This window comes from Oryx dammah, unplaced genomic scaffold (assembly GCF_014754425.2).
Source record: "Oryx dammah isolate SB20612 unplaced genomic scaffold, SCBI_Odam_1.1 HiC_scaffold_2, whole genome shotgun sequence".
NCBI classification, from domain to species: domain Eukaryota; kingdom Metazoa; phylum Chordata; class Mammalia; order Artiodactyla; family Bovidae; genus Oryx; species Oryx dammah.
In genome coordinates this window covers 24,111,715-24,137,550 of record NW_024070186.1, presented here as the reverse complement: position 1 = coordinate 24,137,550, position 25,836 = coordinate 24,111,715, and the positions used below count along the sequence as shown (strand labels likewise).

Sequence of the window (25,836 nt, the reverse complement as noted above, 5' to 3'; positions counted from 1 at the left end):
CATGGTTACAGTCACCATCTGCAGTGATTTTTGGAGCCCAAGAAAGTAAAGCCTGTCACTGTTTCCACTTTTCCCCCTTCTATTTGCCATGAAATGATGGGACTGGATGCCATGATTTTGTTTTTTTTTTAAAGTTGAGTTTTAAGCTAGCTTTTTCATTCTCCTCTTTTACCCTCAGCAAGAGGCTTTTTAGTTCCTCTTTGCTTTCTGCCGTTAGAGTGCTATCATCTGCATGCCTGAGGTTGTTGATATTTCTCCTGGCAATATTGCTTCCAGCTTGTAACATCCGGCCTGGAATTTTGCATGATGTGCTCTGCACAGAAGTTAAATAAGCAGGATGACAATATACAGCCTTGATGTACTCTTTTTCCAATTTTGAACCAGTCTGTTGTTCCATATCTAGTTCTGTTGCTTCTTGACCTGCATACAGGTTTTTCAGGGGACAGGTAAGGTGGTCTGGTATTCCCTTCTATTTAAGAATTTTCCATAGGTTGTTGTGATTCACACAGTCAAAGGCTTTAGCGTAGTCAACGAAGCAGATGCTTTTCTGGAATTCCCTTCCTTTCTCTATGATCCAGTGAATATTGGCAATTTGATCTATATATGGTTCCTCTGCCTTTTCTAAATCCAGCTTGTATATCTGGAAGTTCTAGATTCACATACTGCTAAAACCTAGCTTGAAGGATTTTGAGTATAACCTTACTAGCATGTGAAATGAGCATAACTGTATGGTAGTTGGAACATTCTTTGGTGTTTCCCTTCTTTGGGATTGGAATGAAAACACTTTTTTCAATCCTGTGGCCATTGCTTAGTTTTTAAGTTTGCTGACATACTGAGTTCAGCACTTTAACAGCACCGTCTTTTATGATTTTAAGTGGTTTATTTCATTCTCCACTAGCTTTGTTCGTAGTAATGCTTCCTAAGACCCATCTGACTTCAAACTCCTGGATATCTGGCTCTAGGTGAGTGACCATACCACTGTGGTTATCTGGGTAATTAAGACCTTTCTTGTATAGCTCTTGTATGTATTCTTGCCACCTCTTAATTTCTTCTGCTTCTATTAGGTCCTTACTGTTTCTGTCCTTTATGTGCCCCTCCCTGCATGAAATGTTCCCTTGATATCTCAAGTTTTCTTGAAGAGATCTCTAGTCTTTTCCATTCTACTATTTTCCTCTATTTCTTTCCACTGTTCACTTAAGAAGGCTTTCTTCTCTCTCCTTGCTATTTGTTCTCTGGAACTCTGCATTCAGTTGGGTACATCTTTTCCTTGCTCCTTTGCCTTTCAGTTCTCTTTCCTCAGCTTTGCCTTCTTGCATTTCTTTTTTTGGGGGATGGTTTTGGTCACTGCCTCCTGTACAATGTTACGAATCTCTGTCCACAGTTCTTCAGGTTCTCTGTCTACAAGATATAATCCCTTGAATCTATTCGTCACCTTGACTGTATAATCATAAGGGATTTGACTTGGGTCATACCTGAATGGCCTATTGGTTTTCCCTACTTTCTTCAATTTAAGCCTCAATTTTACAATAGGGACCTGAGCTACAATCAGCTCCCCGGTCTTGTTTTTGCTGACTGTAGAGAGCTTCTACATCTTCAGCTGCAGAGAATAAAATCAATCTGATTCTGGTATTGATCATTTGGTGATGTTCACGTGTAGAGATGTCTTTTGCGTTGCTGTCAAAGGGTGTTTGTTATGACCAATGTGTTCTCTTGACAAAATCCTGTTAGTCTTTGCTCTGCTTCATTTTGTACTCCAAGGCCCAACTTGCCAAGGTATCTCTTAACTTACTACTTTTGCATTCCAATCTCCTATGATGAAAAGGACATCTTTTTTTGGTGTTAGTTCTAGAAAGTCTTGTAGGTCTTCATTTAACTGGTCAACTTCAGCTTATTCAGGATTAGTGGTTGGGGCATTGACTTGGATTACTGTGATGTTGTATAAATTATAAGCTATATAATAATAAATTATATAATTATTGGAAATAAACCAAGATCATCCTGTCATTTTTGAAAATGTATCCAAGTACTGCATTTTGGGCTCTTTTGTTGACTATGAGGGCTACTGCATTTCTAAGGGATTCTTGCCCACAGTAATAGATATAGTGAACATCTGAATTAAATTCTCCCATTACTATCCATTTTAGTTCCCTGATTCCTAAGATGTCAGTGTTAAGTCTTGCCATCTCCTATTTGACCACGTCCAATTTCCCTTGATTCATGTTGATTCCAGGTTTATGCAATATTGTTCTTTACAGGACTGGACTTTACTTTTACTACCAGTCACATCCACAACTGAGCATTGTTTCTACTTTGGTCCAGTTGCTTCATTCTTCCTGGAGCTATTTGTAATTGCCCTCCGGTCTTCCTCAGTAGCACACTGGACACCTTCTGACCTGGGGGGTTCATCTTTCGGTGTCATATCTTTTTGCTTTTTCATACTGCTCATGGGGTGCTCATGGCAGGCACTGGAACGGTTTGCCATTCCCTCCTCCAGGGCACCACATTTTCTCAGAACTCTTCACTGTGACCATCCATCTTGGGTGGCCTTGCAGAGCATGGCTCATAGCTTCATTGAATTATGCAAGCCCATTTACCACAATAAAGCTGTGACCCATAAAGGGGATCAGTACAGCTAAAGCCTTATCAAGATTACTATATATTTTCAAAATAACTGACTTTTGGCTCCATTGATTTTCTCTATTGTTTTCCTATTCTCTCATTTATCAGTTCTAATCTTTATTCTTTTCATCTGTTTGCTGTGCTTCATTTGCTGTTTTTTTCCCCAGTGTCTTAAAGTGGAAGGTTAGGTTATTGATTTAAGACATTTCTTTTTCAGTAGATGGATTTACAGCTTCATCCTGCACATTTTGCTTTTTATTCATTTAAAGTTTTAATATGTTGTTCTTTCATTTTCATTCATTTCAAATTAGTTTCTAATTTCCTTGGAAAGTGAAAGTGAAGTCGCTCCGTCATGTCCGACTCTTTGCGACCCCATGGGCTGTAGCCTACCTCTGTCCGTGGGATTTTCCAGGCAATAGTCCTGGAGTGGATTGCCATTTCCTTCTCCAGGGGATCTTCCCAACCCAGGGATCAAACCCAGGTCTAGGTATTCTTTTTTGATCCACTGGTTACTTAAACTGTGTTATTAAAATTTTTGCATATTTGTGGAACCTCAAATTTCTTTCTGTTAATTTTATTCCATTGTGGTCAGATAATATAATTTGTATAATTTCACTTTTTATATTTTTTAAGGCTATTTTATGGCCTCCCACATATTCTATCCTGGAGAATGTTCTATGTGTACTTGGGAAGAATATGTATTCCACTGTTCCTAGCTGGAACATTCTATAGATATATTAGGTACAATTGATTTTTAATTTTGTTTATAGTGTTGTTCATGACTTTTATTTCCTTGTTGATCTTCTTCCTGGATGTTTTTCCATCACTGAAAGTGGGGTACTGAAGTCTCCAAATAATATTGTTGAATTATTTATTTCTCTTTGCAATTCTGTTAGTTTTGTTTCATGTATTTTTAGGGCTCTGTGTTGTTAGTTGCATATATGTTTTTAATTATAATGTCTTTCTGTTGTATTGACCCCTTTATGAAACAGAATGTCCTGCTGTCTCTAGTAACACTTTTTGTATTGAACTCTAAGTCCTCTGATATTTATATAGCCACTCCAGGTTTCTTATGGTTGTTGTTTGCATTATATATCTTGATCCTTCCTCCTCCTCTGTTATCCCTCTTGTATCTTTAAACTTAGTATGTGTCTCATATAAACAGTAAAGAATTGTATCCAAAAAATGTGTTTTTTTGATCCAGCCTGAAAATCTCTGCTTTGATGGAATGATTATTCCATTCACATTTAATGTTATTACTGTTATAGTTGGACTTATGTCTGCCATTTTAATTTTTGTTTTTTAAGTGTCTTGGAGTTTTTCCTCTATTCTTCCTTTATTGCTTTCTTTTACATTTAAGTGAGTATTTTCTAAGTGGAACACTTTAACTCTTTTAACAACTTTTTTTACTATGTAATTTTGAGTTAGTTTCCTTCTGGTTCCTCTAGAGCTTACCATATACATTTCAACTTAGAATTACTTCAAACTGATACTTAATTCCTGTGAGATACTGAAGTGTTACTCCTATATAACTCAATTGCCTCATCCCTCTTTTTTGTGCTATTATCTCTCTATATTACAAATCCAATAATACAGTGTTCTAATTATTATTATATAAAATTTATGATTTTTAAAGAAGCTGATAGAAGGGAAACAAGTATATATTCATGTTTGTTATATAAAGCTTCTTTATTATAATTTCTATCATTTATGTCATTTGTTCCTATGGAATAACAGAAGGAAAAGATGGGAAGTATTTGAGGAAAGGTTTTTTTATGACTAAGTAAATATGAAAGGTAAAAGATTAAGAGGGTTCATTAAGAACACCCCAAAGGCAAGAAACAGAAAAATGCACAGCTTTCAAAGAATTGAGGATTTAGATAATTAAAACCACCTAAGGTTTTCCCAGTAGTCATGTATGGATGTGAGAGTTGGACTATAAAGAAAGCTGAGTGCTGAAGAATTGATGCTTTCGAACTGTGGTGTTGGAGAAGACTCTTGAAGAGTCCCCTGAACTGCAATGAGATCCAACCTGTCAATCCTAAAGGAAATCAGTCCTGAATATTCACTGGAAGGATTAATGCTGAAGCTGAAACTCCAGTACTTTGGCCACCTGATGTGGAGAACTGACTCATTGGAAAAGACCCTGATGCTGGGAAAGATTGAAGGCAGGAGGAGAAGGGGATGACAGAGGATGAGACGGTTGGATGGCATCACCGACTCAATGGACACAACGTTGAGTAAACTCTGCAAGTTGCTGATGGACAGGGAAGCCTGGTGTGCTGCAGTCCATGGGGTCGCAAAGAGTTGGACATGACTGAGCGACTGAACTGAACTGAAGCATTCAAAAAATGGATTAATAATATAAACAAGCACACTTGCTGACATAGAAATAAACTGTTATGTGAAGAAATGTGTCACAAATTGCATAATATGATGCCCTTTAGTATACTATGTCATTTGGTGCAGAGAGAGGAGGAGCAGGGTGAAAGGAGGAGGCAAAGGAAGAGGAGGGAGGGGAATGAGGATGAGGCCGGAGGACCATACCAAAATGTTAGCGATGGGTCAGAGTTATGGATAAATTTTATATTAACGTTTCTGAATGTATATTTAAAGTTTTTAATATTTAATGTGTATTTGTGGTAAAACAATAAACTTAAAAAATTAATCCAGCAGAAATGAGCAAAAGACACAAAAAGGCAAGTCACCTTAGATGAAATAAAATGGCCAAAAATGTATGAAAAACTTCCGCCTCTCTAGTAATGAAAGATATGCAATGTAAGATAATGTTGAATTTATTACTTATCAAATGGGAAAGATTCTTAAAGAGGAAGATATTTAGTGTGAATAAGTGTTATAGGAAATACACTCAATACTTTGTTGATGAAAGTATAAAATGAAAATACATTCTGAAAATAAATTTAATAGTTTTTATAACATCTATAATATAATATCTATAATATCTATGCCCTTTAATTTAGCAATTCCTTTTCTGGGGAATTTATTTTAAGGAAAAGTATAATGGCTGTTGGGCTTCCTAGGAGGCATTCATGGCAAAGGATGTGCCTGACAATGCAGGAGATGTGGATTTGATCCCTGGGTTGGGAAGATCCCCTGGAGGAGGGCACAGCAACCCACTCCAGTATCCTTAGCTGGAGAATCCCATGGACAGAGGAGCCTGGAAGGCTACAGTCCATTGAGTCACACAGTCAGACATGACTAAAGTGACTTAGCACTCATGCATGCATAGTGGATTATTACAACTGTTTAGCTAAAAATAGGGGATATTCAGGAGAATAAATTAATCTAAATACCCAAAGAGTACATAAAAGTTTATATGAAAAAGACTGTAAAACACATTCCAACTTTTAATAGTGTCTTTTTCTGAGTGGTAATTATTAGTATTAAAACTATTATTAAAATTTATTTTTTTCTGCTTTATCCATGTTTTCTGTCTATAATGAATAATAAATTACTGTCTTTGAAATGGACAACAAAGTTATTTAATATACATGCTGCCCATGAAATAAATTAGTTTCATTTCTATTTCAGTGATTTCCAAACCACATATCTAACATTTAGATAACTTTTTGAACTAATATGCAGACAGCCGAGTCAGTGATGTAGCAAGCAGCATCAGGGACTATAGGCTCCCCTACCCTTGGTCCTGAGCATAAGCTACGTTCAGGGTACTGTGTTACACAAGATATGTATAAAACGAAAGGGACATAGATTTTTGCATCCCTCTTTTTTTTCTTTTTATTCCTATCTTGTGTAACACAGTATTACAGATGTCTAAGAAACAGGTACATAAATCAGAGCTACCAATCAAGGTATGCAAAAGAAACAGAGAGATGATTCTAACTGGCAGAGTGAGGGCATGTTCTCCAGGTTACTACTGAACCAGGAAGATCATGAAACAACTAAAATTCACAGTTACCTATTCCCATATTTCATATAAATGCTTGCTATTCTTCCGAGACAGCTCACATGTCACTTCACCTTTGTTTCTGGGGGTAAGAGCACTTCTCTTGATACACTGTGACTGTGGACTCAGTCTGAGGGCAGAGACTAAGTCCAACCCATCCTGGCACCCCTAGTTAATCTGGCATTCACTAGATAGTCATCATAAACTTTTCAAATTTTGTTCATTTGTTTAACATCTGGGCAAAGGAAACTTAGAAGTCATACCTGGTGGGGTTCCTTTTGTCTTCCTCAGAGATCAAAAACCAAACAAAATCTGCATAGCTCATTCGTCCCTCTTTCTGTACTGTTTTACCCCTGAAGAAAACACATGGTTACAAAGTTTCCTAAACAATTAATTACTCTTCTAAATTTAGCAGGATGACAGACTTAAGGAATAAAGTAATATTTCTTTGGAAATTAAGTTAAGAAAAACACCACCACAGAATGGCGGAAATCTCACAAAGGGCAACCTCTTTCATTGCCTATCTTATTTTCAAATGCCTCGAGGATGAAATTAGAAAGCATTTGCAGATTTGAAGGAACTCTGGTTTCTAATTTGAATACAAATCAGGTCAAATACTGTTACCTGTGCTTAGATAAACAGGGCTTCCCTGATACCTCAGTTGGTAAAGAATCCGCCTGTAATACAGGAGACTCCGGTTTGATTCCTGGGTCGGGAAGATCTGCTGGAGAAGGGATAGGCTACCCACTCCAGTATTCTTGGGCTTCCCATGTGGCTCAGCTGGTAAAGAATCTGCCTGCAATGTGGGAGACCTGGGTTCGATCCTTGGGTTGGGGAGATCCCCTGGAGAAAGGAAAGGCTACCCACTCCAGTATTCTGGCCTGGAGAATCCTGTATATTAAAGTATTAATGCCATCTTGTATGAAGCCACACTGCATATTTTGTAGGGTATTATCTAACCTACAGCACTGACAAATCACACAGGAAGCCTTGCTAAAAGGACATTGCTAAACTATTACCTGTAGTTCATTTTAAAACTCAGATGGTTTTTCTTACCTTGTTACTGCCCCAGAGAATATTCTTTCAATAATCCTGTTTGATGAAGCTAAATATAAATAAAAAGTACAAAGCTAGTTAAAACATGCTCCAAAAGGTATCATTTTTGGCAAATTTATTTTCAAGTAGCCACAAGGTTAAACTTAATAATCTTCCATGATAAGAATACGAGTAGTTGAATTTTTACTTTTTATGTACAATTGATAATTTCTGAAAGAAGTAATTTGAGATAGCTTGGTCTATCAATCATTTAAAAAAAGAACAGGCAAATGGATGTGCCTGACAGCTGAAATATATTAATATAGTTGAGCACCAAATTGGTTCTGAATATCCTGACAACGGAGACAAAAATGTACAAAATTTATATTGATCCTGTTATCCAACAAGACAAGACAACATTTCCTCTAAAACAAGACAGATTTTATCCTAGCATTAAATTCAAGGGGAAACTGATTTTTGGGGATTTGAGTCAAACAACGGAGAACTGTTTTTCGGTAGAATTTTAGAAAAGGTACCAAAAACAAACCACAAAATACTTTTCTTACATTCTTATCCTATAAAATTCCAGGATATAACATGATATACAATTTTAAAATAAATTCCATCAGTAAATTTTATTCAGAGAGAGATGATTATGTCTTAAGATAGTATATTGCATTTGATGATAGATCCTAGTAATCTGTATCAGTGTACCTCACTGTGAGTTCAAAGTAACCAAAAGCATTAGTCAAAAAAAAGGAGGTAACAATGAACCTCAGATCTAGGGATGTGGTGAGGATAGGAATCTGTTCTTTTAACAAATGCCTCTCCAATGGTATGCACACTACAATTTCAGAACCATTAGAGAGTTAGCAGCTACCAGCATCTAACTCTTCCGTGTAGCGTTAGGTACAGTCAGCATAAAGGTTCATTACTTTGGTTGAAGAATGTTGCGAAAATGAGTGTCAGCACGGCCATTCCTGGACACATACCAAAGGCTGTATAAGGGCCCTCTAGAGTTTGTTGAGCACTGGTTTATGGGGTTAATAATTTGAAAATAAGAGGCAATAGAACAAAAGGCAGCTACATAGGAAAGGCAGAGATATTTATTTCTGAAGTCTTTCTTTAGATTTGGAAGGTTTAACTTCCTAAAACTGCAGATCATGTTGTCCCCTTAAGGACAGGTTGGTGGGTAGGCAATTACACAGAGTTTCAGTGGCCCCTTCGTTGTGCAGGCCGAGATGCCTGCTTTTCTGGACTTCATCCCTTTAACATGCCTCTAATGAGTTACTGTATGTGTATATACAATATTTTAGGTGTTAATGAGAACTACGTTTATGACAGCCAGAAAAGGTGCTTTAGAGCCCATAGGGTTTTGTGTGATCTCTGGAGGCTAGCTCATGTTATACAGATGATCTGGCCACTGATGATCAAAAAGTGCATAGCTAATAAAGCTGATCCAATACCCCTATAAATATCTCCATCTTTATACTATGCTTGTAATAGGAAGGTATGACTATAGGCATAACACAGAGATACTGTGGGTTCAGTTCCAGGTCACCTCAATACAGTGAATATCACAATAAAGTGAGTCATATGAATTTTTTGGTTTCCCAGTGCATATGAGTTATATTTGTACTATACTATAGTCTATTATGTGTTTAACAGCAGTTATATCTTTAAAAAACCAATGTATATAAAAATATTTTATTGCTAAAAAATGCTAATAATCATCTGAGCCTTCAGCAAACTGTAATCTTTTTGCTGGTGGAGGGTCTTGCCACCACCAATGTTGGTGGCTGCTGACTGATCAGGGTGATGGTTGTTGAAGGCTGGGGTGGCTTTGGCAATTTCTTAAGACTACAATGAAATCTGCCACATAGATCGACTCTTCCTTTCACAAATGATTTCTCTGTTATGTGCAATGTAGTTTGATAGCATTTTACCCATAGCAGAAATTCTTTCAAAATTAGAGACAATCTTCTCAAACCTTGCTGCTGCTTTATCAATTAAGTTCATGTAATATTCTAAATCCTTTGTTGTCATTTCAACAGTCTTCACACTGTCTTTGCCAGGGGTAGATTCCATCTCAAGAAAGTGCTCTCTTTGCTCATCCATAAGCAGCAACTCCTCATCTGTTAACATTTTATTATGGGATTGTAGTGATTCAGTCACATCTTCAGGCTCCTCCTCTGATTCTAGTTCTCTTGCTCTTTTTACCGCATCTGTAGTTGCTTCCTCCACTGAAGTCTTGAACCCCTCAAAAACATGCATGAGAATTGGAATTGTCTTCTAAGTTCCTGTTCATGTTGATATCCTGCCCTCATGAATCATGAATGGTCTTAATGGCATCTAGAATGGTGATCCTTTACAGTAGGTTTTCAATGGACTTTGCCCAGATCCGTCAGAGGAATCATCACCTATGGTAGCTATGCCCTTATGAAATATATTTCTTGAATAAGACTTGAAAGTTGAAATTACTCTTTGATCCATTAGGTGCAGAATGGATGTTGTGTCAGTAGGTATTTAAAGAACATTAATCTCATTGTACAATCTCCATCAGAGCTCCTGAGTGACAAGGTGCATTGTCAATCAGGGTCATATTTTGAATCTTTTTTTTTTTTTTTTCTGAGCAGTAGGTCTCAACAGTGGGCTTAAAATATTCAGAAAACCATGTTGTAAACAGATGTGCTGTTATTCAGGCTTTGTTGTTCCACTTGCAAAGGGCAGGCATAAAGAGATTTAGCATAATTCTTAAGGGCCTTTGGATCTTTGGAACGGTAAATAAGCACTGTTTTCACCTTAAAGTCACTACCTGCACTGCATTAACCCCTAAGAAGACAGTCAGCCTGTCCTTTGAAGGTTTGAAGCCAGGCACTGACTTCTCTCTAGATGTGAAAGTCCTAGATGGCATCTTCTTTCAACAGAAGGCTGTGTTGTCTACATTGGAAATCTGATGTTTAGTGTGGCCACTTTCATGATCTTAGCTAGATCTTCTAGATAACTTGTTGTCTCACTTTGCACTTTCATATTATAGAGATGGCTTCTTTCCTTAAACCTCATGAACCAGTTTCTGCTAGTTTCAAACTTTTCTCCTGTAACTTCCTCACTTCTCTCAGCCTTCACAGAGTTGAAGACAACCTTGCTCTGGATTAGAATCTGGCTTCAGGGAATGTTGTAGCTGGTGTGGTCTTCTATCCAGGCTACTAAAATTTTCCACATATCAGCAAACAAAGTGTTTCACTTTCTTTTTTTTCTTTTTTGGCTGCATCACACAACCTGTGGGATCTTAGTTTCCTGGCCAGGGATTGAACATGGGCTCTCGGCAGTGAAAGCATGGAGTCTCAACTGCTGGATCAGCAGGGAATTCCCTGCTTCACTTTCTTATTCCTGTGTTCACTGGAATAGCACTTTTAATTTCCTTCAAGAACTTTTCATTCACTCATTCACAACTTGGCTAACTGGCACAAAAAGCCTAGCTTTCGGCCTATCCTGGCTTTCAACATCCCTTCCCCTCTAAGTTTCTAGCTTTTGATTTGAAGTCAGAGATGTGCCACTCTCCCTTTCATTTGAACACTTAGAGACCATTTATGGTATGTGTTAACTGGCCTGATTTCAATATTGCTGTGGCTCAGGGAACAGGGAGACCGGAGGAGAGGGAGAGAGATGGGGAAGACTTGGTGAAGCACTCAGAACACCAACAACAGTTATCAACTAAGCTTTCTGTCACCTAGGTGTGGTTCATGGCACCCCAAAACAATTACAATAGTAACTCAAAGATCACTGACCACAGATCATCATAACAAATATAATGTTATATATCAATAAGTCAATAAAATTTTGACACGCTATAAGAATTACCAAAATGTGACCAAGACACAAACTGCACAAATGCTGTTGGAAAAACGGCACTGACGAGACTTGCTCACTGCAGGGTTGCTGCAAGCATTCAATTTGTAAAAAAAAAAAAAAAAAAAAAAAGGCTCTATTTGCAAAGTATAATAAAGCAAAGTGAATTAAAATGAGGCACACCTACCTGTATTTAAAGAAGGACAGATATAGTACTAAAACGATGATTTGTTATCAGTAAGTATGATTTAGTATTTCCTCCTGATGCCTGGTTGGCATGTGAACTTTTGAGAACTAGAACTCTGCTAAACATGGAAAGGTCTGTGAATATTGACATGTAGAATGAACCTTTTCTTCTAGTCATAGATAGAGTAAATAACAGAAACAAAGCATTTATTTAAGATTTGTACTTTGCTACATCTAAAAGGATAAAGGCTTATAAATGGGGACAATCTTATGAGAGAAGAATGAATCAATGTATCTTGGTGCTTGGTTAAGAATATGCAATCAGCAGATAATAGATTCTAAGGTTACTACTGGTCAAAATGAAGTAAAAAGGGTAGTATCATGTGATATATAATTTTTTGTTTTCTGGCAAAAGAAAGCACACCAAATTCATCTGCAGAGAAACTATGTTTTCTAGAGCTAAATTCCAAAAAGTTTTATGAATCCTTGAAAGCACTGGCAAGTTAGAAACATCATTTGCTATTTCTAGTTTTTTAAGGAATCTCCACACTGTTCTCCATAGTGGCAGTACTAGTTTGCATTCCCACCAACAGTGTAAGAGGGTTCCCTTTTCTCCACACCCTCTCCAGCATTTATTGCTTGTAGACTTTTGGATCACAGCCATTCTCAATGGCGTGAAATGGTACCTCATTGTGGTTTTGATTTGCATTTCTTTGATAATGAGTGATGTTGAGCATCTTTTCATGTGTTTGTTAGCCATCTGTATGTCTTCTTTGGAGAAATGTCTGTTTAGTTCTTTGGCCCATTTTTGATTGGGTCGTTTATTTTTCTGGTATTGAGCTGCAGGAGTTGCTTGTATATTTTTGAGATTAGTTGTTTGTCAGTTGCTTCATTTGCTATTATTTTCTTCCATTCTGAAGGGTGTCTTTTTACCTTGTTTATAGTTTCCTTTGTTGTGCAGAAGCTTTTAATTTTAATTAGGTCTTATTTGTTTATTTTTGCTTTTATTTTCAGTATTCTGGGAGGTGGGTCATAGAGGATCCTGCTGTGATTTATGTTGGAGAGTGTTTTGCCTATGTTCTCCTCTAGGAGTTTTATAGTTTCTGGTCTTACAGTTAGATCTTTAATCCATTTTGAGTTTAATTTTGTGTATGGTGTTAGAAAGTGTTCTAGTTTCATTCTTTTACAAGTGGCTGATCAGTTTTCCCAGCATGACTTGTTAAAGAGATTGTCTTTTCTCCATTGTATATTCTTGCCCCTTTGTCAAAGATAAGGTGTCCATAGATGCCTTATGACCCAGCAATCCCACTGCTGGGCATACACACTGAGGAAACCAGAATTGAAAGAGACATGTGCACCCCAATGTTCATCACAGCACTGTTTATAATAGCCAGGACATGGAAGCAACCTAGATGTCCACCAGCAGATGAATGGATAAGAAAGCTGTGGTATATATACACAATGGAGTATTACTCAGCCATTAAAAAGAATATATTTGAATCAGTTCAAATGAGGTGGATGAAACTGAAAACTATTATATAGAGTGAAGTAAGCCAGAAAGAAAAACACCAATACAGTATACTAACGCATATATATGGAATTTAGAAAGATGGTAACAATAACCCTGTATGCGAGACAGCAAAAGAGACATAGATGTATAGAACAGTCTTTTGGACTCTGTGGGACAGGGAGAGGGTGGGATGATTTGGGAGAATGGCATTGAAACATGTATAATATCATATAAGAAACGAATTGCCAGTTCAGGTTCGATGCAGGATACAGGATGCTTGGGGCTGGTGCACTGGGATAACCCAGAGGGATGATACAGGGAGGGAGGTGGGAGGGGGGTTCAGGATGGGGAACATGTGTATACCCATGGTGGATTCATGTTGATGTATGGCAAAACCAATACAATATTGTAAAGTAATTAGCCTCCAATTAAAATAAATAAATTTAAATTTTAAAAAAAGAAACATCATTTTTATCCTTAGCTGTTTATAAATAGTGTCAATTGAGAATTTATAAAGGTGTATATACTTTTCTTTCAAATAAACTTTACACAGATGTGGTTCTTATTGAATTCATCAGGAGAAAACCAGCATCACTATAAAGACTCATCCATTCATCAAAACCAAGACTCTAGTTTCTTACTTACCTACAAACCCCTTCTCCTAAACCTGGTTTCTAGATAAAAACTTAGTATCTTCACTTATTTCTACTTTAAAATTCTTGGCCTTTTCAAGAAGATTTGATTAGATACATAATTTAAGAAATGGGAATTCCCCATTATGAGTGAGCACAGTTTAACTCTTGTTTCCTTCAAAATAGCTAAGTCAACATCCACAGAAACACTCACCCTGGTCATTGTATCGAGATAGATCGGCCTGGCTGATGTAGAGGTCATGATCACTATCTAGTTCCCAGAATTTACAATAAATAACATAGAAGTGTTCATAGGAGAAGTAATCTGTGATTTGGTTTATATCTTCTTCTTCTTCCAAAAGGGCTAGAGTCTGAAATGGTATGAATAAAAGGATTATTTTATTTTAAAAATATGAAGATCCAGCTTTGGCCATTATTCAGATTCTAGTACATTTTTATTCTAAACTGAATTAAAAAATTTGGTTTTGGTACCAAACCAGGAAATTTACTAGGCAACATCATCCTATCTTTTAATCAACTGATCAATCTGCAAGCATTTATGAGCTCTGTACTATTTCTAGCAAAGAATATGGAGGATTCAAAAACAAGGAAAGGGAAGAACTATCACCAAGAGAACTGCAGCCTATCAAAGGTCCCCCGAGTAGGAAGCACAGAACAATCAGACAACAGATTTTTAATTACATGACCGTAAACTGACACTGCTTTTAACTTTTCAGATTTACGAAAAGTGGTCTTAGATCTATTCTGTTATGAAGAGTGGGCATCCACATGCAGGGTTTGGCTTTGTAATGGCATCAAGTTTACCAGAAAGGTGACTCATGTATACCTCTGTGATAGTGTAGGGTAGCCTGGTATAAAAGGCATGGGGGTAGAGCTGCAGGGCCCTGAACTAGAAGTATTATCTGGGTCTCTCTTGACTCCCTGTGTGCCCCTAGGATAAACACCAAAACCAATCATTTTTGAGTGCAGAATTCTTATTATCAGTCAAATTATCATATAAGTGGCCAGACATATATGAAGACCTTTTTAGAAAGATTCAGAAAAAAAAAAAAAAGATAAACCATAAGGAAACTCAGGAAATAGAGAAAACAAAGTGAAATGACAGAAATAAGATCAGATATATCAATAGTCGGGACATCCCTCATAGCTCAGCCGGTAAAGAATCTGCCTGCAATGAAGGAGACCCAGGTTCAATTTCTGGGTTGAGAGGATCCCCTGGAGAAGGAAATGGCAACCCACTCCAGTACTCTTGCCTGTAGATTCCCATGGACAGAGGAGCCTGGCAGGCTATAGCTCATGGGTTGCAAGAGTCAGACGTGACTTAGTGACTAAACCACTGCCACATCAACAGTCACAATAAAGGTAAAGAGGTAAATCTCTCTATTAAAAGATTTTCAGATTGAGAATAAAACTCAGATCCAAAAAGCATATCTAGGTATATGTTGTCCATAAGAGATAAGTCTGACAGAGGATGAGATGGTTGGATGGCATCACCAACTCGATGGACATGAGTTTGAATAGGTTCTGGGGGTTGGTGATGGACAAGGGAAGCCTGGAGTGCTGTAGTCCATGGGGTCGCAAAGAGTCGGACATGACTGAATGACTGAACTGAACTTAAAATTTTACAGTAAGGTTAAAATATATACTAGCTAAATCTTAGAAAGAAGGCATGTCAATATTAGAAAATAAAATGGAATCCAAGGTGAAAAGCATTATAAGAAAGATAACTATTAATATTTCATAATGCAAATGTATTACTTTGATAAGATTCATTTTCTAAAATGTGAATACTGGAAATCCAAAATACTTTGGCAAATTGAAAACAAGATAAATTATGAAATTATGGTAAAAGAGACTCAATGAAAGATTTTACAGCCAGTAAAAATTATAAAGTCTACATAGAAACAAAGGAAAAGCATGACACGCTAAGTGCAAAATACAGGATATACGATTGTACACACTAAGAACTATATTAAATTCTAAAATCCAAATATGCATGTGAATACGACTAGAAGTACACATAAAAATATTAGTTTTATTAGGGTGCTAAAATATGCTTTCTCTTCTGTTTTCCACACTTGCTTGTAATGTTTTTATACAATGATCGTTAATGTATAAAGCAGAATATGTACAATAAAATAAATCTTGAGAAGCAGGGGGCTCTCATTTTCATCTACTGGATTGTTATAAAATGAAAAAAATGAATCACTTCTGCTGTTGGTGAGTATGTAAATTTAAGTATGCATTAGTGCAGGCGTTTAGGAGGGTAACTTGGCAGGATCTATGAAACTGAAAACGCACACACCATCTGATCCAGGATTTTCCTTCCAGTAGTCTATTTTAGAGATATTCATACTCATATGGACCTAAGAGGGGAGTGTAAGGGTGTTTGCTGCATTACTCCAATAGGGAGAATATGAAACGACTTGAACATCTTCAATATGTATGTAATTACAGCATAGCCATGCCACAGATTATGCTGTAGTTAAAAGAATGAGATAGAGTTATATTGATCGAAATGAAAAAACATCAAGACATATGTTAAGTTAAAAAAAGTTAATAGAATATAAGTGTGGTCTCACATATTTAAAAAAAATTCATAAAAGCAGCCATCTAGAACAAAACTAAATAAATACTCCATACATTTCTACTCCATACACATGCATAAAAAGGAATAAAACCACAGATAATATCGGTTCCCTCTGGTAAAAGGAGTGAAATGGCAGGATAAAGAGATAAATAGTGACTTCTGGTTATTATTTTATACATGTTTCCATTATTTGAACATTTTATGTGCATACATTCAGGTACTAACAGGCAAACTAAGGAGAGGGTTAAGGAAGAAAATAGAGGGAAGCAGAATACTTGAGCTCATTCAGTCACTTAGTAGCTGTATGATCTTATCCAAGTCATTCAACCATATTTGGGCCTCAAATTTTATTGTAAGTAAGAAAAATCTGGAATAATGATCTAGAAATACAAACAATATGCATCAGGAATGTTACGATTATCATTCTTCAGATGTAAGGCCTTTTTTCAATGGAATTCTTGCCATCTCAACCCATCCCATGTAACCTCCTGAGAGCCCAGCAAAAACCAGATGTTTAAGAAATACTAATAATGACTCTAATGATGACTTTTCATTTATTAGAATAAGAAATGTTTGCATATCTATTACAGACTGGTAATTTCGCCAATTTTGTCTGTCCCAGATAAAGATGGGAAAAAAGTAAGAGTGTAAACAAAGTTGTATTATTCACCCAAGTTTCATTTAGTATAATTTATTTGAAATAAAACATTTCATTTCCTTTCAAGTGTGACCAATTCTACTTTCTTTAAGTTAGTAGAAATGCTTGAAAAATCAAGCATGAAAACTGCCTCGGTAAAAGGCACCCACTAGTGATCAATACTTTCTCATTTGGTAAAAAAAAATAATTGAAAATACATTCTTTCTTAAAAGGAATTTTCAGTATTTTTCTCCAGCAGGAGCTGGATAAAGAGTCATTGCTCAAAGGAACAAATTGAAACTCCTCCATTTGTTTTGCCAGGCTCTTCCCAACCTGGCCCTGTCTCACCCCTCAGGCCTCATCACTGGTCACTGATCACTCTCTCCTTGGAGCCTGTGGCCACTTCAGACTGTCCTGCAGTTCCTGAACATGACACTTTCACGCGTCTGGGCCTTTGCTTATGCTGCTTGCTCTATCTGGAATCCCCTTTTCTTTTAATTTTTTTATCTGTAAACACCTGATGTCTTCAAGGTCAAGATCACATGCCAGTCATACTGTGAAGCCTTCATTGCATATTTATGACACATTTCTGTGGAATTTTTCAAGTCAGGTGTGGCTGTCTGTACACTTTTCTCTTTTGTTCCACGGTGCATGCCCTGATGCGAAAATCTCGTTACTCATCTTTGTTCCCCAAACACGTCCTAGGTAGCTGATAACTGCTTAATAACTGAAAATAGTGACTTTGCAAATAATAGAGCTTTGCACATAATGAGCATGCAAATATTTGTTAAATGAAGTTAAGACTGTTATTTAAATTGCTCCTTAAATATAAATTTCAATGAGAGGCATACTTGCAAAAAGTTGCTTTTTCTTATCTCTGTTGCAGTAATTTTTCCACTCCAAGATCTGTTGACTGTGTAGAATATTCTCTGAATAACCTGGTTCCAGAAGGAAAACAAAACCAAATAAAAACATTAAAGATACCTATTATGTTATCAAAGGCCATCATATGAATATTCTTTGAACCAAGCTAAGTTTTGTGATTGTATCCAGTGTCATTTCTAGTAAAAGTGTTTAAAAATCTACATCGATATACTTTACATCTGCCCTTATAATTCTAAGAATAAAAAGACTCTGCTCACAAGTCTGCATTTCCTAGGTGCCTACATGTTACTTTTTTTTTTTAACCTTTCATACAGCGATGCCTGATTCAAGTAGGGCCTATTAGGCTAGGTGTTCTTGGAAAGCACAAGAGGTGAGAAGTATTCACTGGGTTGGCTTAACAATTACTGGGTCAGAAGAATGGCTGCCAACGTGGTATGTTTCAAGAGGGCATTATTCCAGTTAGTATAGCCTTATCCATTGGTGTTTTGAAGACTTATAGACTCTGGAAACTCAGATACATTTGGGATAATTTATATCCCAAGTCCTTACTTGGGCATGAACAATTTTGTTACTAACTGGGTTTTAGTAAGTTTAACAAAGCTGAAACTCTGGAGAAGACCAGGACAAGATGAAAGTGGAGGAGGAAGGGTGGCAAGTGTGTCTGAAATTGAGGATGTATGTGCTGTGGTGGAGAGAGGACGGGAGAAGGAAGACAGGCTGCAGTCCTGGAGGTAGGAGGCCACGGTGCATTCTTTCAACTTTACCTGGCTTATTCCCACCCATTTAGTTTGCCCTTGACCTGGTAGTGTTTTGTTTTGTTTTGTTTTCAATTTTCCTTTTCTCCAAAAAGAAGCAAGGGTGAGAAAAGCAATTAAACAAGGTTTTTGTTTTTGGTATACTGGCTTTGATTTTGATTATCTAATGATATGGAAATTCTGTATCCTTGGTGGTTTTTATCATAGAAGAGATTAGATCCCTATAAAAAGGCTATTTTAGTGCATGAAGAACAAAAAGGGGAAGACATTTAGACATCTATCCTAAACTAAACTACTATTCTGTTTCTGGACTCTTTGCAAACAGGGTGATTTCCAAGAATAAGAGGAAAAAACTAGCCTCATGATGAAGGTCCAGACTTCTGGCACCCGGCATTTCTCACCCCACCTTTGCTATCAGTGCTAACGTACCCTGATCCTTCAGAATCCAGCTCCATAGGAAGCCCCAGAACAGGGACTTGGGCTGAGCTGTCTTCTGTGCTCCTGACGTCACCCATGTCTCCTTCAGTCATCCTGTGGTTATATTCTAGACACAGGTACACCCGACTCCAAACTCTAAGGAACCTGGTGTTTTTTCATGTGCATCCCAGTGCCTGATACATTGCTCTGCCTATATCATCAGGTGGTCAATAACTACATGATAATTTAAGGAAAACTGAGGTATAATTAACATACATTAGTTTTTGCATACTAATGATTTAATATTTGTGTATATTGTGAAGGGCTTCCCCGACGGCTCAGCAGGTAAAGAATCCACCTGCAATGCAGGAGACACAGGTTCAATTCTTGGGTCAAGAAAATCCCCTGGAGGATGGCAGGGCAATCCACTCCAGTATTCTTGCTGGGAAAATCCCATGGATAGAGGAGTCTGGTGGGTTAAGGTCCATGGGGTCGCAAAGAGCTTGACATGGCTGAAGCGACTGAACATATATATTGTGAAATGATCACCACTTCACATGAATGAAGTGAAGATGAAATGTCTACTTAACATCCACCACTGTAGTTACAGAATTTTTTTTCTTTTTAAGATTTACTCTTAGTAATTTTCAAATATGCAGTATAGTATTATGATCTATAGTTACCATGCTGTACATTATATCCCCATGACTAATTTATTTTACAACTGCGAGTTTATGCCTTCTGATTTTCTTCACCCATTTCCCCCTCTCCCCATCTCTCACCTCTGGCAACCCTCAATCTGTTCTCTGAGTTTATGAAGTTTTCTTTTTTTTCTTAAAGATTTATATCATACAGTATTTATCTTTCTCTGACTGATTTCACTTGGCACAATGCTCTCAAGGTCCATCTATGATGTTGTAAATGGCAAGATTTCACTCTTTTCTAATGGATGAATAATATTTCATTGTATATATATTCTAAAAGTGAAAGTCTCTCAGTCGTGTCAGACTCTTTGCGACCCCATTGACTATGCAGTCCATTGAATTCTCCAGGCCAGAATATTGGAGTGGGTAGCCTTTCCCTTCTCCAGGGGATCTTCCGAACCCAGGAATCTAACCAGGTCTCCTGAATTGCAGGCAGATTCTTTAACAACTGAGCTGTCAGGGAAGCCCACATCTTCTGTATCCATTCATCTGTTAATGAACATTTAGCTTGTTTCCATATATTGGCCATTGTAAATAAGTGAAAGTGAAAGTGACGTCGCTCAGTCTTGTCCGACTCTTTGCGACCCTATGCACTGTAGCCTACCAGGTTCCTCCGTCCATGGGATTCTCCAGGCAAGAATACTGCAGTGGGATGCCATTTCCTTCTCCAGGGGAATCTTCCCAACCCAGAGATCAAAATAAGGCCATAGTAAACACAGGGGTGCGTGTGTCTTTTCACGGTAGTGTTTCTGTTTTCTTTGGATGAATACCCAGAAGCAGAATTGCTAAATTAGCTCTATTATAATTTGTTTGAGGAACTTCCATTGGTTGCGCCAATTTACATTCTTTTCTCCACATCTTTGTTATTTCTTGTCTTTTTGATGAAAGCCATTCTAATAAGTGTGAGGTGATATCTCACTTTAGTTTTGATTTGCATTTCCCTGATGATTAGTAGTGTTGAACATCTTTTCAGGTACCTGTTGGCCATCTGTATGTCTTCTTTGGAAAACTGCTTGATAAATTAATGAGGTTGGAAAGCTGTGTAACAAAGACTTCTGAGTTATATTTGTGAGAGACATATGCGTTGGATTCATAGCTAGCTAATTGAATAAACTCTTCAGAGTTTTGAACAGCAGATGGATGTAACCTAGGGAAGTAATTAATATTTTACATAAATCAGTATTGTTGTCTATGATTTACTGATAGGCTACATATAAGATATAGAGAAAATATAAAACAGGAAACTGTACACAAAATTATTGTGAAAGACACTACTGGACTAGAGTGTAGATGTGATCATGATCTGAAGGGCTATCAGATGGAAGAAGTTGATTTGCTTTGTATTGCATCACAGTGTAGAACTAGAACTGGAATTACTAGAACTACTGGATAGAAATGCTTCAATGTAAATAAGAGTTCCCTAAAATTAGCCCTATTAAGCAATGGGTTGTATGAAGTAGAGAAGTTTCTTCTCACCAAGTTATTTACACAGAAACTCACAGGACCCCTATGTTAGGTGGGAGCAGGGACTAGCTGATGTCTATAACTTCTCTACTGGCTCCACTCAGCCTCTGAATGAGGTGCTTCAGGGCAGAGAATAGAGGATTTTAGGCCAGAAATTATATATATATATGAAAATAAAAATTAAGAATATCTTTTATTATAGTTCCATGTTCCTTTTCTCAAGTTAAAGTCAATTACAACACATATTCTGAAGGAGATCAGCCCTAGGATTTCTTTGGAAGGAATGATGCTAAAGCTGAAACTCCAGTACTTTGGCCATCTCATGTGAAAGAGTTGACTCACTGGAAAAGACTGATGCTGGGAGGGATTGGGGGCAGGAGGAGAAGGGGACGACCGAGGATGAGATGGCTGGATGGCATCAGTGATTCGATGGACGTGAGTCTGAGTGAACTCCAGGAGTTGGTGATGGACAGGGAGGCCTGGCGTGCTGCGATTCATGGGGTCGCAAAGAGTCGGACACGACTGAGCGACTGAACTGAACTGACAACACATATTATTACACCAAACTTTTCTTTTTGTACATTATTAGATTTTGTCCTTATTTCTTGATTCTGAATATAAAATTATCTTTAAGTCTAAGTTTCCTATCTACCTAAATTTTATATATATATATATATTTATATATATACTCCTTAAATATTTTATATTACTTATGGAGGTACTATGTTATACTTAAAAGAATAAAACTTGAGTCTGTATTTTTGCTTATTTTATTCTTTTTTCATTTTTTGTTCTGACAGAATTTTTAAAATTTGTCAACATTTTGAATATCAGGTAATTTCCTATTGTAGCATCTGATAAGCTAGTTGCCTCGTACTGTAAAACCTGTACATGTATACCATTCTTCCATAGCCTAAATCTCCTTATTCAGCAGCCCCACTATATCAGCACATTTATTGGTTTCCACAATACTGATTCAGCATTTTAACTTATCGAGGGAGGGGCACCATCTAGTGGTAAGAGCATGTAGCTGCTGGTTCTACACGAATTGCAGTTTTTCCTCCCCTAACTTTCAGTCTACCAGTTTTAGGTTTTTAAAATAGAAATTAAGAAAAATATAAAAACATCAAAAAATGTAAAAATTAATAGCAGTAAGAATAACTACATACTACCAATGAGAGAATGAAATTGGATAATTTTTCACCAGGGGATCTTTAGTCAACTTGATAGACAATTTGAATTATAAATCAGTTTTTCTTTATATCTACTCAATTGGAAGTTTCTAATTCACAATTTCAGATCACCAGGAATGGAAGAGGGCTTCCCTGGTGGCTCAGACCGTAAAGAACCTGCCTGCAAGCAGGAGACCCGGGTTCAGTCCTGGGGTTGGGAAGATCCCCTGGAGAAGTGATGGCTACCCACTCCACCATTCTTGCCTGGTGAATTCCATGGACAGAAAGCCTGGCAGGCTACAGTCCATGAGGTTGCAGAGAGGTGGTTACAAGACTGAGTGCCTGATACTTTTCACACTTTTATGGATGGAAGTATGTGTTTGGTGGCTCTGTCAAGAGAGTTTTAGACAAGGGGATCAAACACAGACACAGAAATTACAGAGATTGCTCTTTGTAGGTGACATGGATGTAGATGAACAACACAGTGCCAGAAGCCTGGCCCTTCTACTAGGCGCCACCGAAATATCTTTACTGCCAGCACCAATATTACAAAAAGTATTTTCAATCTTATCGCTACCTCTTTCCTCAAAAGTCAGCATGTGCCAATAAGGATAAGCAGAGTCTTATTGACTGGTAATTTCTTTGCATGGTATGCAAATATGCAAACTCAAGGGTCACAATTTGCAGGTATTTCCAATTTCCATTTTCACTCAATATCAAAAGGTTTATTACTCAACGTCAACTCTTCTCTGGACATAAGGGTGACTTTGGGTATTTGCTATATGCGTAGTTGGTGTTCTATCTTTCCAATCTAAAACAGCTGACAAAATAATTAAGATTAACTAAACAAACAAATATAAAGTCTTTTCCTGTAGCACAGGTTTTCACTGATAAATGAAAAATAAAGGTTGCCCAGTTTTCTTCATCATTTATGTGCCACATATAAGCTAATACTTGAGTCATACACTGTCAGCAGTTTCTTCCAACTGTAAAGTGAAATAACTGAGTAACTCTAGCATGCAAACAAAATATATTAATTGTCCTATGCTGTATGCCACTGAAATTATATTATATTCAGTAGGGTCAGATGATAAATTAATTTTGCTGTTTTTGAGACATTTGTCATTAATTCTGAGGCTGATCTTTGTCTCTTGGAAATACTGTTGTCTATCTTTGCCATGAGCAGGGCAAAGTATGACACTTTTCTATATTTGCTTACTATTATGCCTTTAGCAAGAAAATTAATTTCATACTAGAAAGCTTATTTTGTATTTTTTATAGAAAGATTCATTGTACTTTGATATAGCGCAAAATTTTCAATGACTTCATGCCATTATCTGACCAAATTTCATAATAGAAAAGACACTGTGGGGAACAGACCATCAGTCCAATAAAATTCTATGCAGTGCGATGCTTTTTTATTGGTGCCTCTGTGTTTTCAATGATAGTATGAGATTATCACAAACAAGCAGTTACACTTATCTCAGTATATACAGATTCACATTTTGTAGTCTCAGTTGGACCTAATTTTACTACTTATGTTCTGATGCTGTTTCGAGCTGCCCCATTATCACTATTTAATCATAAGTAGTTTACACTTTTATGACAACTTCTGAGTAATGGATTCATCTTTAAAACATTTTTATTGTTTACAATGTCGTGTTAGTTTCTTCTGTGCAGCAAAGTGAACAAGTTATACTGGATTCATTTTTGTGAACTGGGAATTTTAAAGTAGCATAATACTAGCAATAAAGTATAAATTAAAAAAGTAAACAATAATATGCAAATACCATGGATATGTCAGCAGAAAATTAACTGAATTCTGTTAATTGACCTATGTAGTTCTTTTTGGTCAGTGATTGACATACTAGTATTTCTCAGAAAATGTGAATTACATGTAAACAAAATTGTATCATGGCTTTTCATTCTGAAATCATAAAACTATCAGGGGTCACTAGATGACCCCAGTCTATCATAGGTCTGGGGATCATACTTTAGTAAATACCAAACTAGAAAGAGTACAAAGGAAAATTTGTGCTTTCATAATTCTGTTCTTTAACATTTTCTCTAAGAACAAATTCAAATGATTCCTATAGAGAGCATTTTCTGAATTGGCAGAAGGTTGGAATAGATTATCAAAATCTTTTCAATCTCTTGAGATTCTTCTAATATATTATTGAGTGACCAAAAAGTTTGTTCAGGTTTTTCTGTTACATCTTACATATGCCCTGAGTTTACAGAACAGTCAACAATCAGAATCCAGTAATTCTCATTGGGATTGAAACCATGGTTACATGTAGAATTCTTAATTCTACACTATTCTATAACTTCACTTACTCACTCAATAAATACCTACTGTATATCTATTATGTGCCAGACCCTATTTCAGGTATTAGAGATACACCAGGATCTAAATATAGACAAAGTCCCTCCTCTCATGGAGTTTACGTTATAGAGAAGGACATAGACAATAAACAAAAAATTTAAATATCGGATGTTATAGGCACTAAGAAGGAAAATGAAGCAAAACTAAAGAAGAGTAGGGGGAGGGGACAGATAGAGAAGACAGGTGAAGAAGGCAGAGGGTGATCAGGGAAGGTCTCATTAAGAAGGGAATGTCTGAGCACACATCTGGATGAAGTGAGGGAGTGGGTCACGCAGCAATCTGTAGGAAGAGCATTCCAGGCAGAGGAGAGAGTAAGAACAAAGCACCTGAGGCAGAAGTGGGTTGGCTTGTTCCAGGAACAGCGAGAACAACTGTTGCTTAAGTAACAGAGAGTAGGCATTGTGAGGGTGTGGGTGGGTGGGTGAGGGGTTATGGAGAATAATGGCAAGAACTTTGGCTTTCACTCTGAATGAGATGGGGAAACACTGGAGGGTTTGAACAGAGGAGTGACGTGATCTGACTTACATTTTCAAAGAATAACTCTGTGGAGACTAGGCTGTAGGGCAATGAGGGTATAAGCAGGGAGACCAATTAGAGGGAATCCACGTGAGAAACAAGGATTACCAGCTGGGCCAGGGTGACTGTGGTAGAGGTAGTTTAGTGTCGGGTTGCGGTTAACAGGCACAAACAACTTCTAATATGGTTCAAATGAAGTCTTATAAAGTTTTATGTCAGAAGAGGATCAGTGTAAAAGGAAATAATGAAGTTCCTACAGGAGAAAGAAGAATGGTAGTATTCTGTAACTCAACAGAACCCAACAACCCACAGCCAACAAAAAGTGCCCCAAGAAGGAAAGGGTCTTCCTCAGAAGAGACTGCCCTTTTTACTGGGAGATCTGAACCAGAGGTGGGGATCATATCAGCAGGGTATGGCTGTGCATGCGAGCTGTGCCCTGAGGTTCATCTGTGGAATTCTTGCAAAGATAATCTGGAAGCTAGGGCAGAGAAGGCCTGGTGTGGCTGCAGTGTGAGCTGCAGGCCTGTGAG

At 37.2% G+C, this 25,836-nt stretch overlaps 1 protein-coding gene across 4 annotated transcripts in view; it reads right to left on the bottom strand.

Annotated features, from left to right (window-relative positions):
- The window catches only part of PPP2R3A (protein phosphatase 2 regulatory subunit B''alpha), a 242,383-nt gene that overhangs the window by 73,942 nt on the left and 142,605 nt on the right, over positions 1–25,836 (bottom strand). For all 4 annotated transcript variants that reach the window (XM_040233119.1, XM_040233113.1, XM_040233133.1 and 1 more), the window contains 4 exons: positions 17,859–17,945; positions 13,974–14,130; positions 7,604–7,652; positions 6,811–6,900 (listed from right to left, as the gene is read on the bottom strand). In XM_040233119.1, coding sequence (XP_040089053.1) covers positions 6,811–6,900; positions 7,604–7,652; positions 13,974–14,130; positions 17,859–17,945 — 383 coding nt within the window. The remainder of the gene's footprint in view (positions 1–6,810; positions 6,901–7,603; positions 7,653–13,973; positions 14,131–17,858; positions 17,946–25,836) is intronic.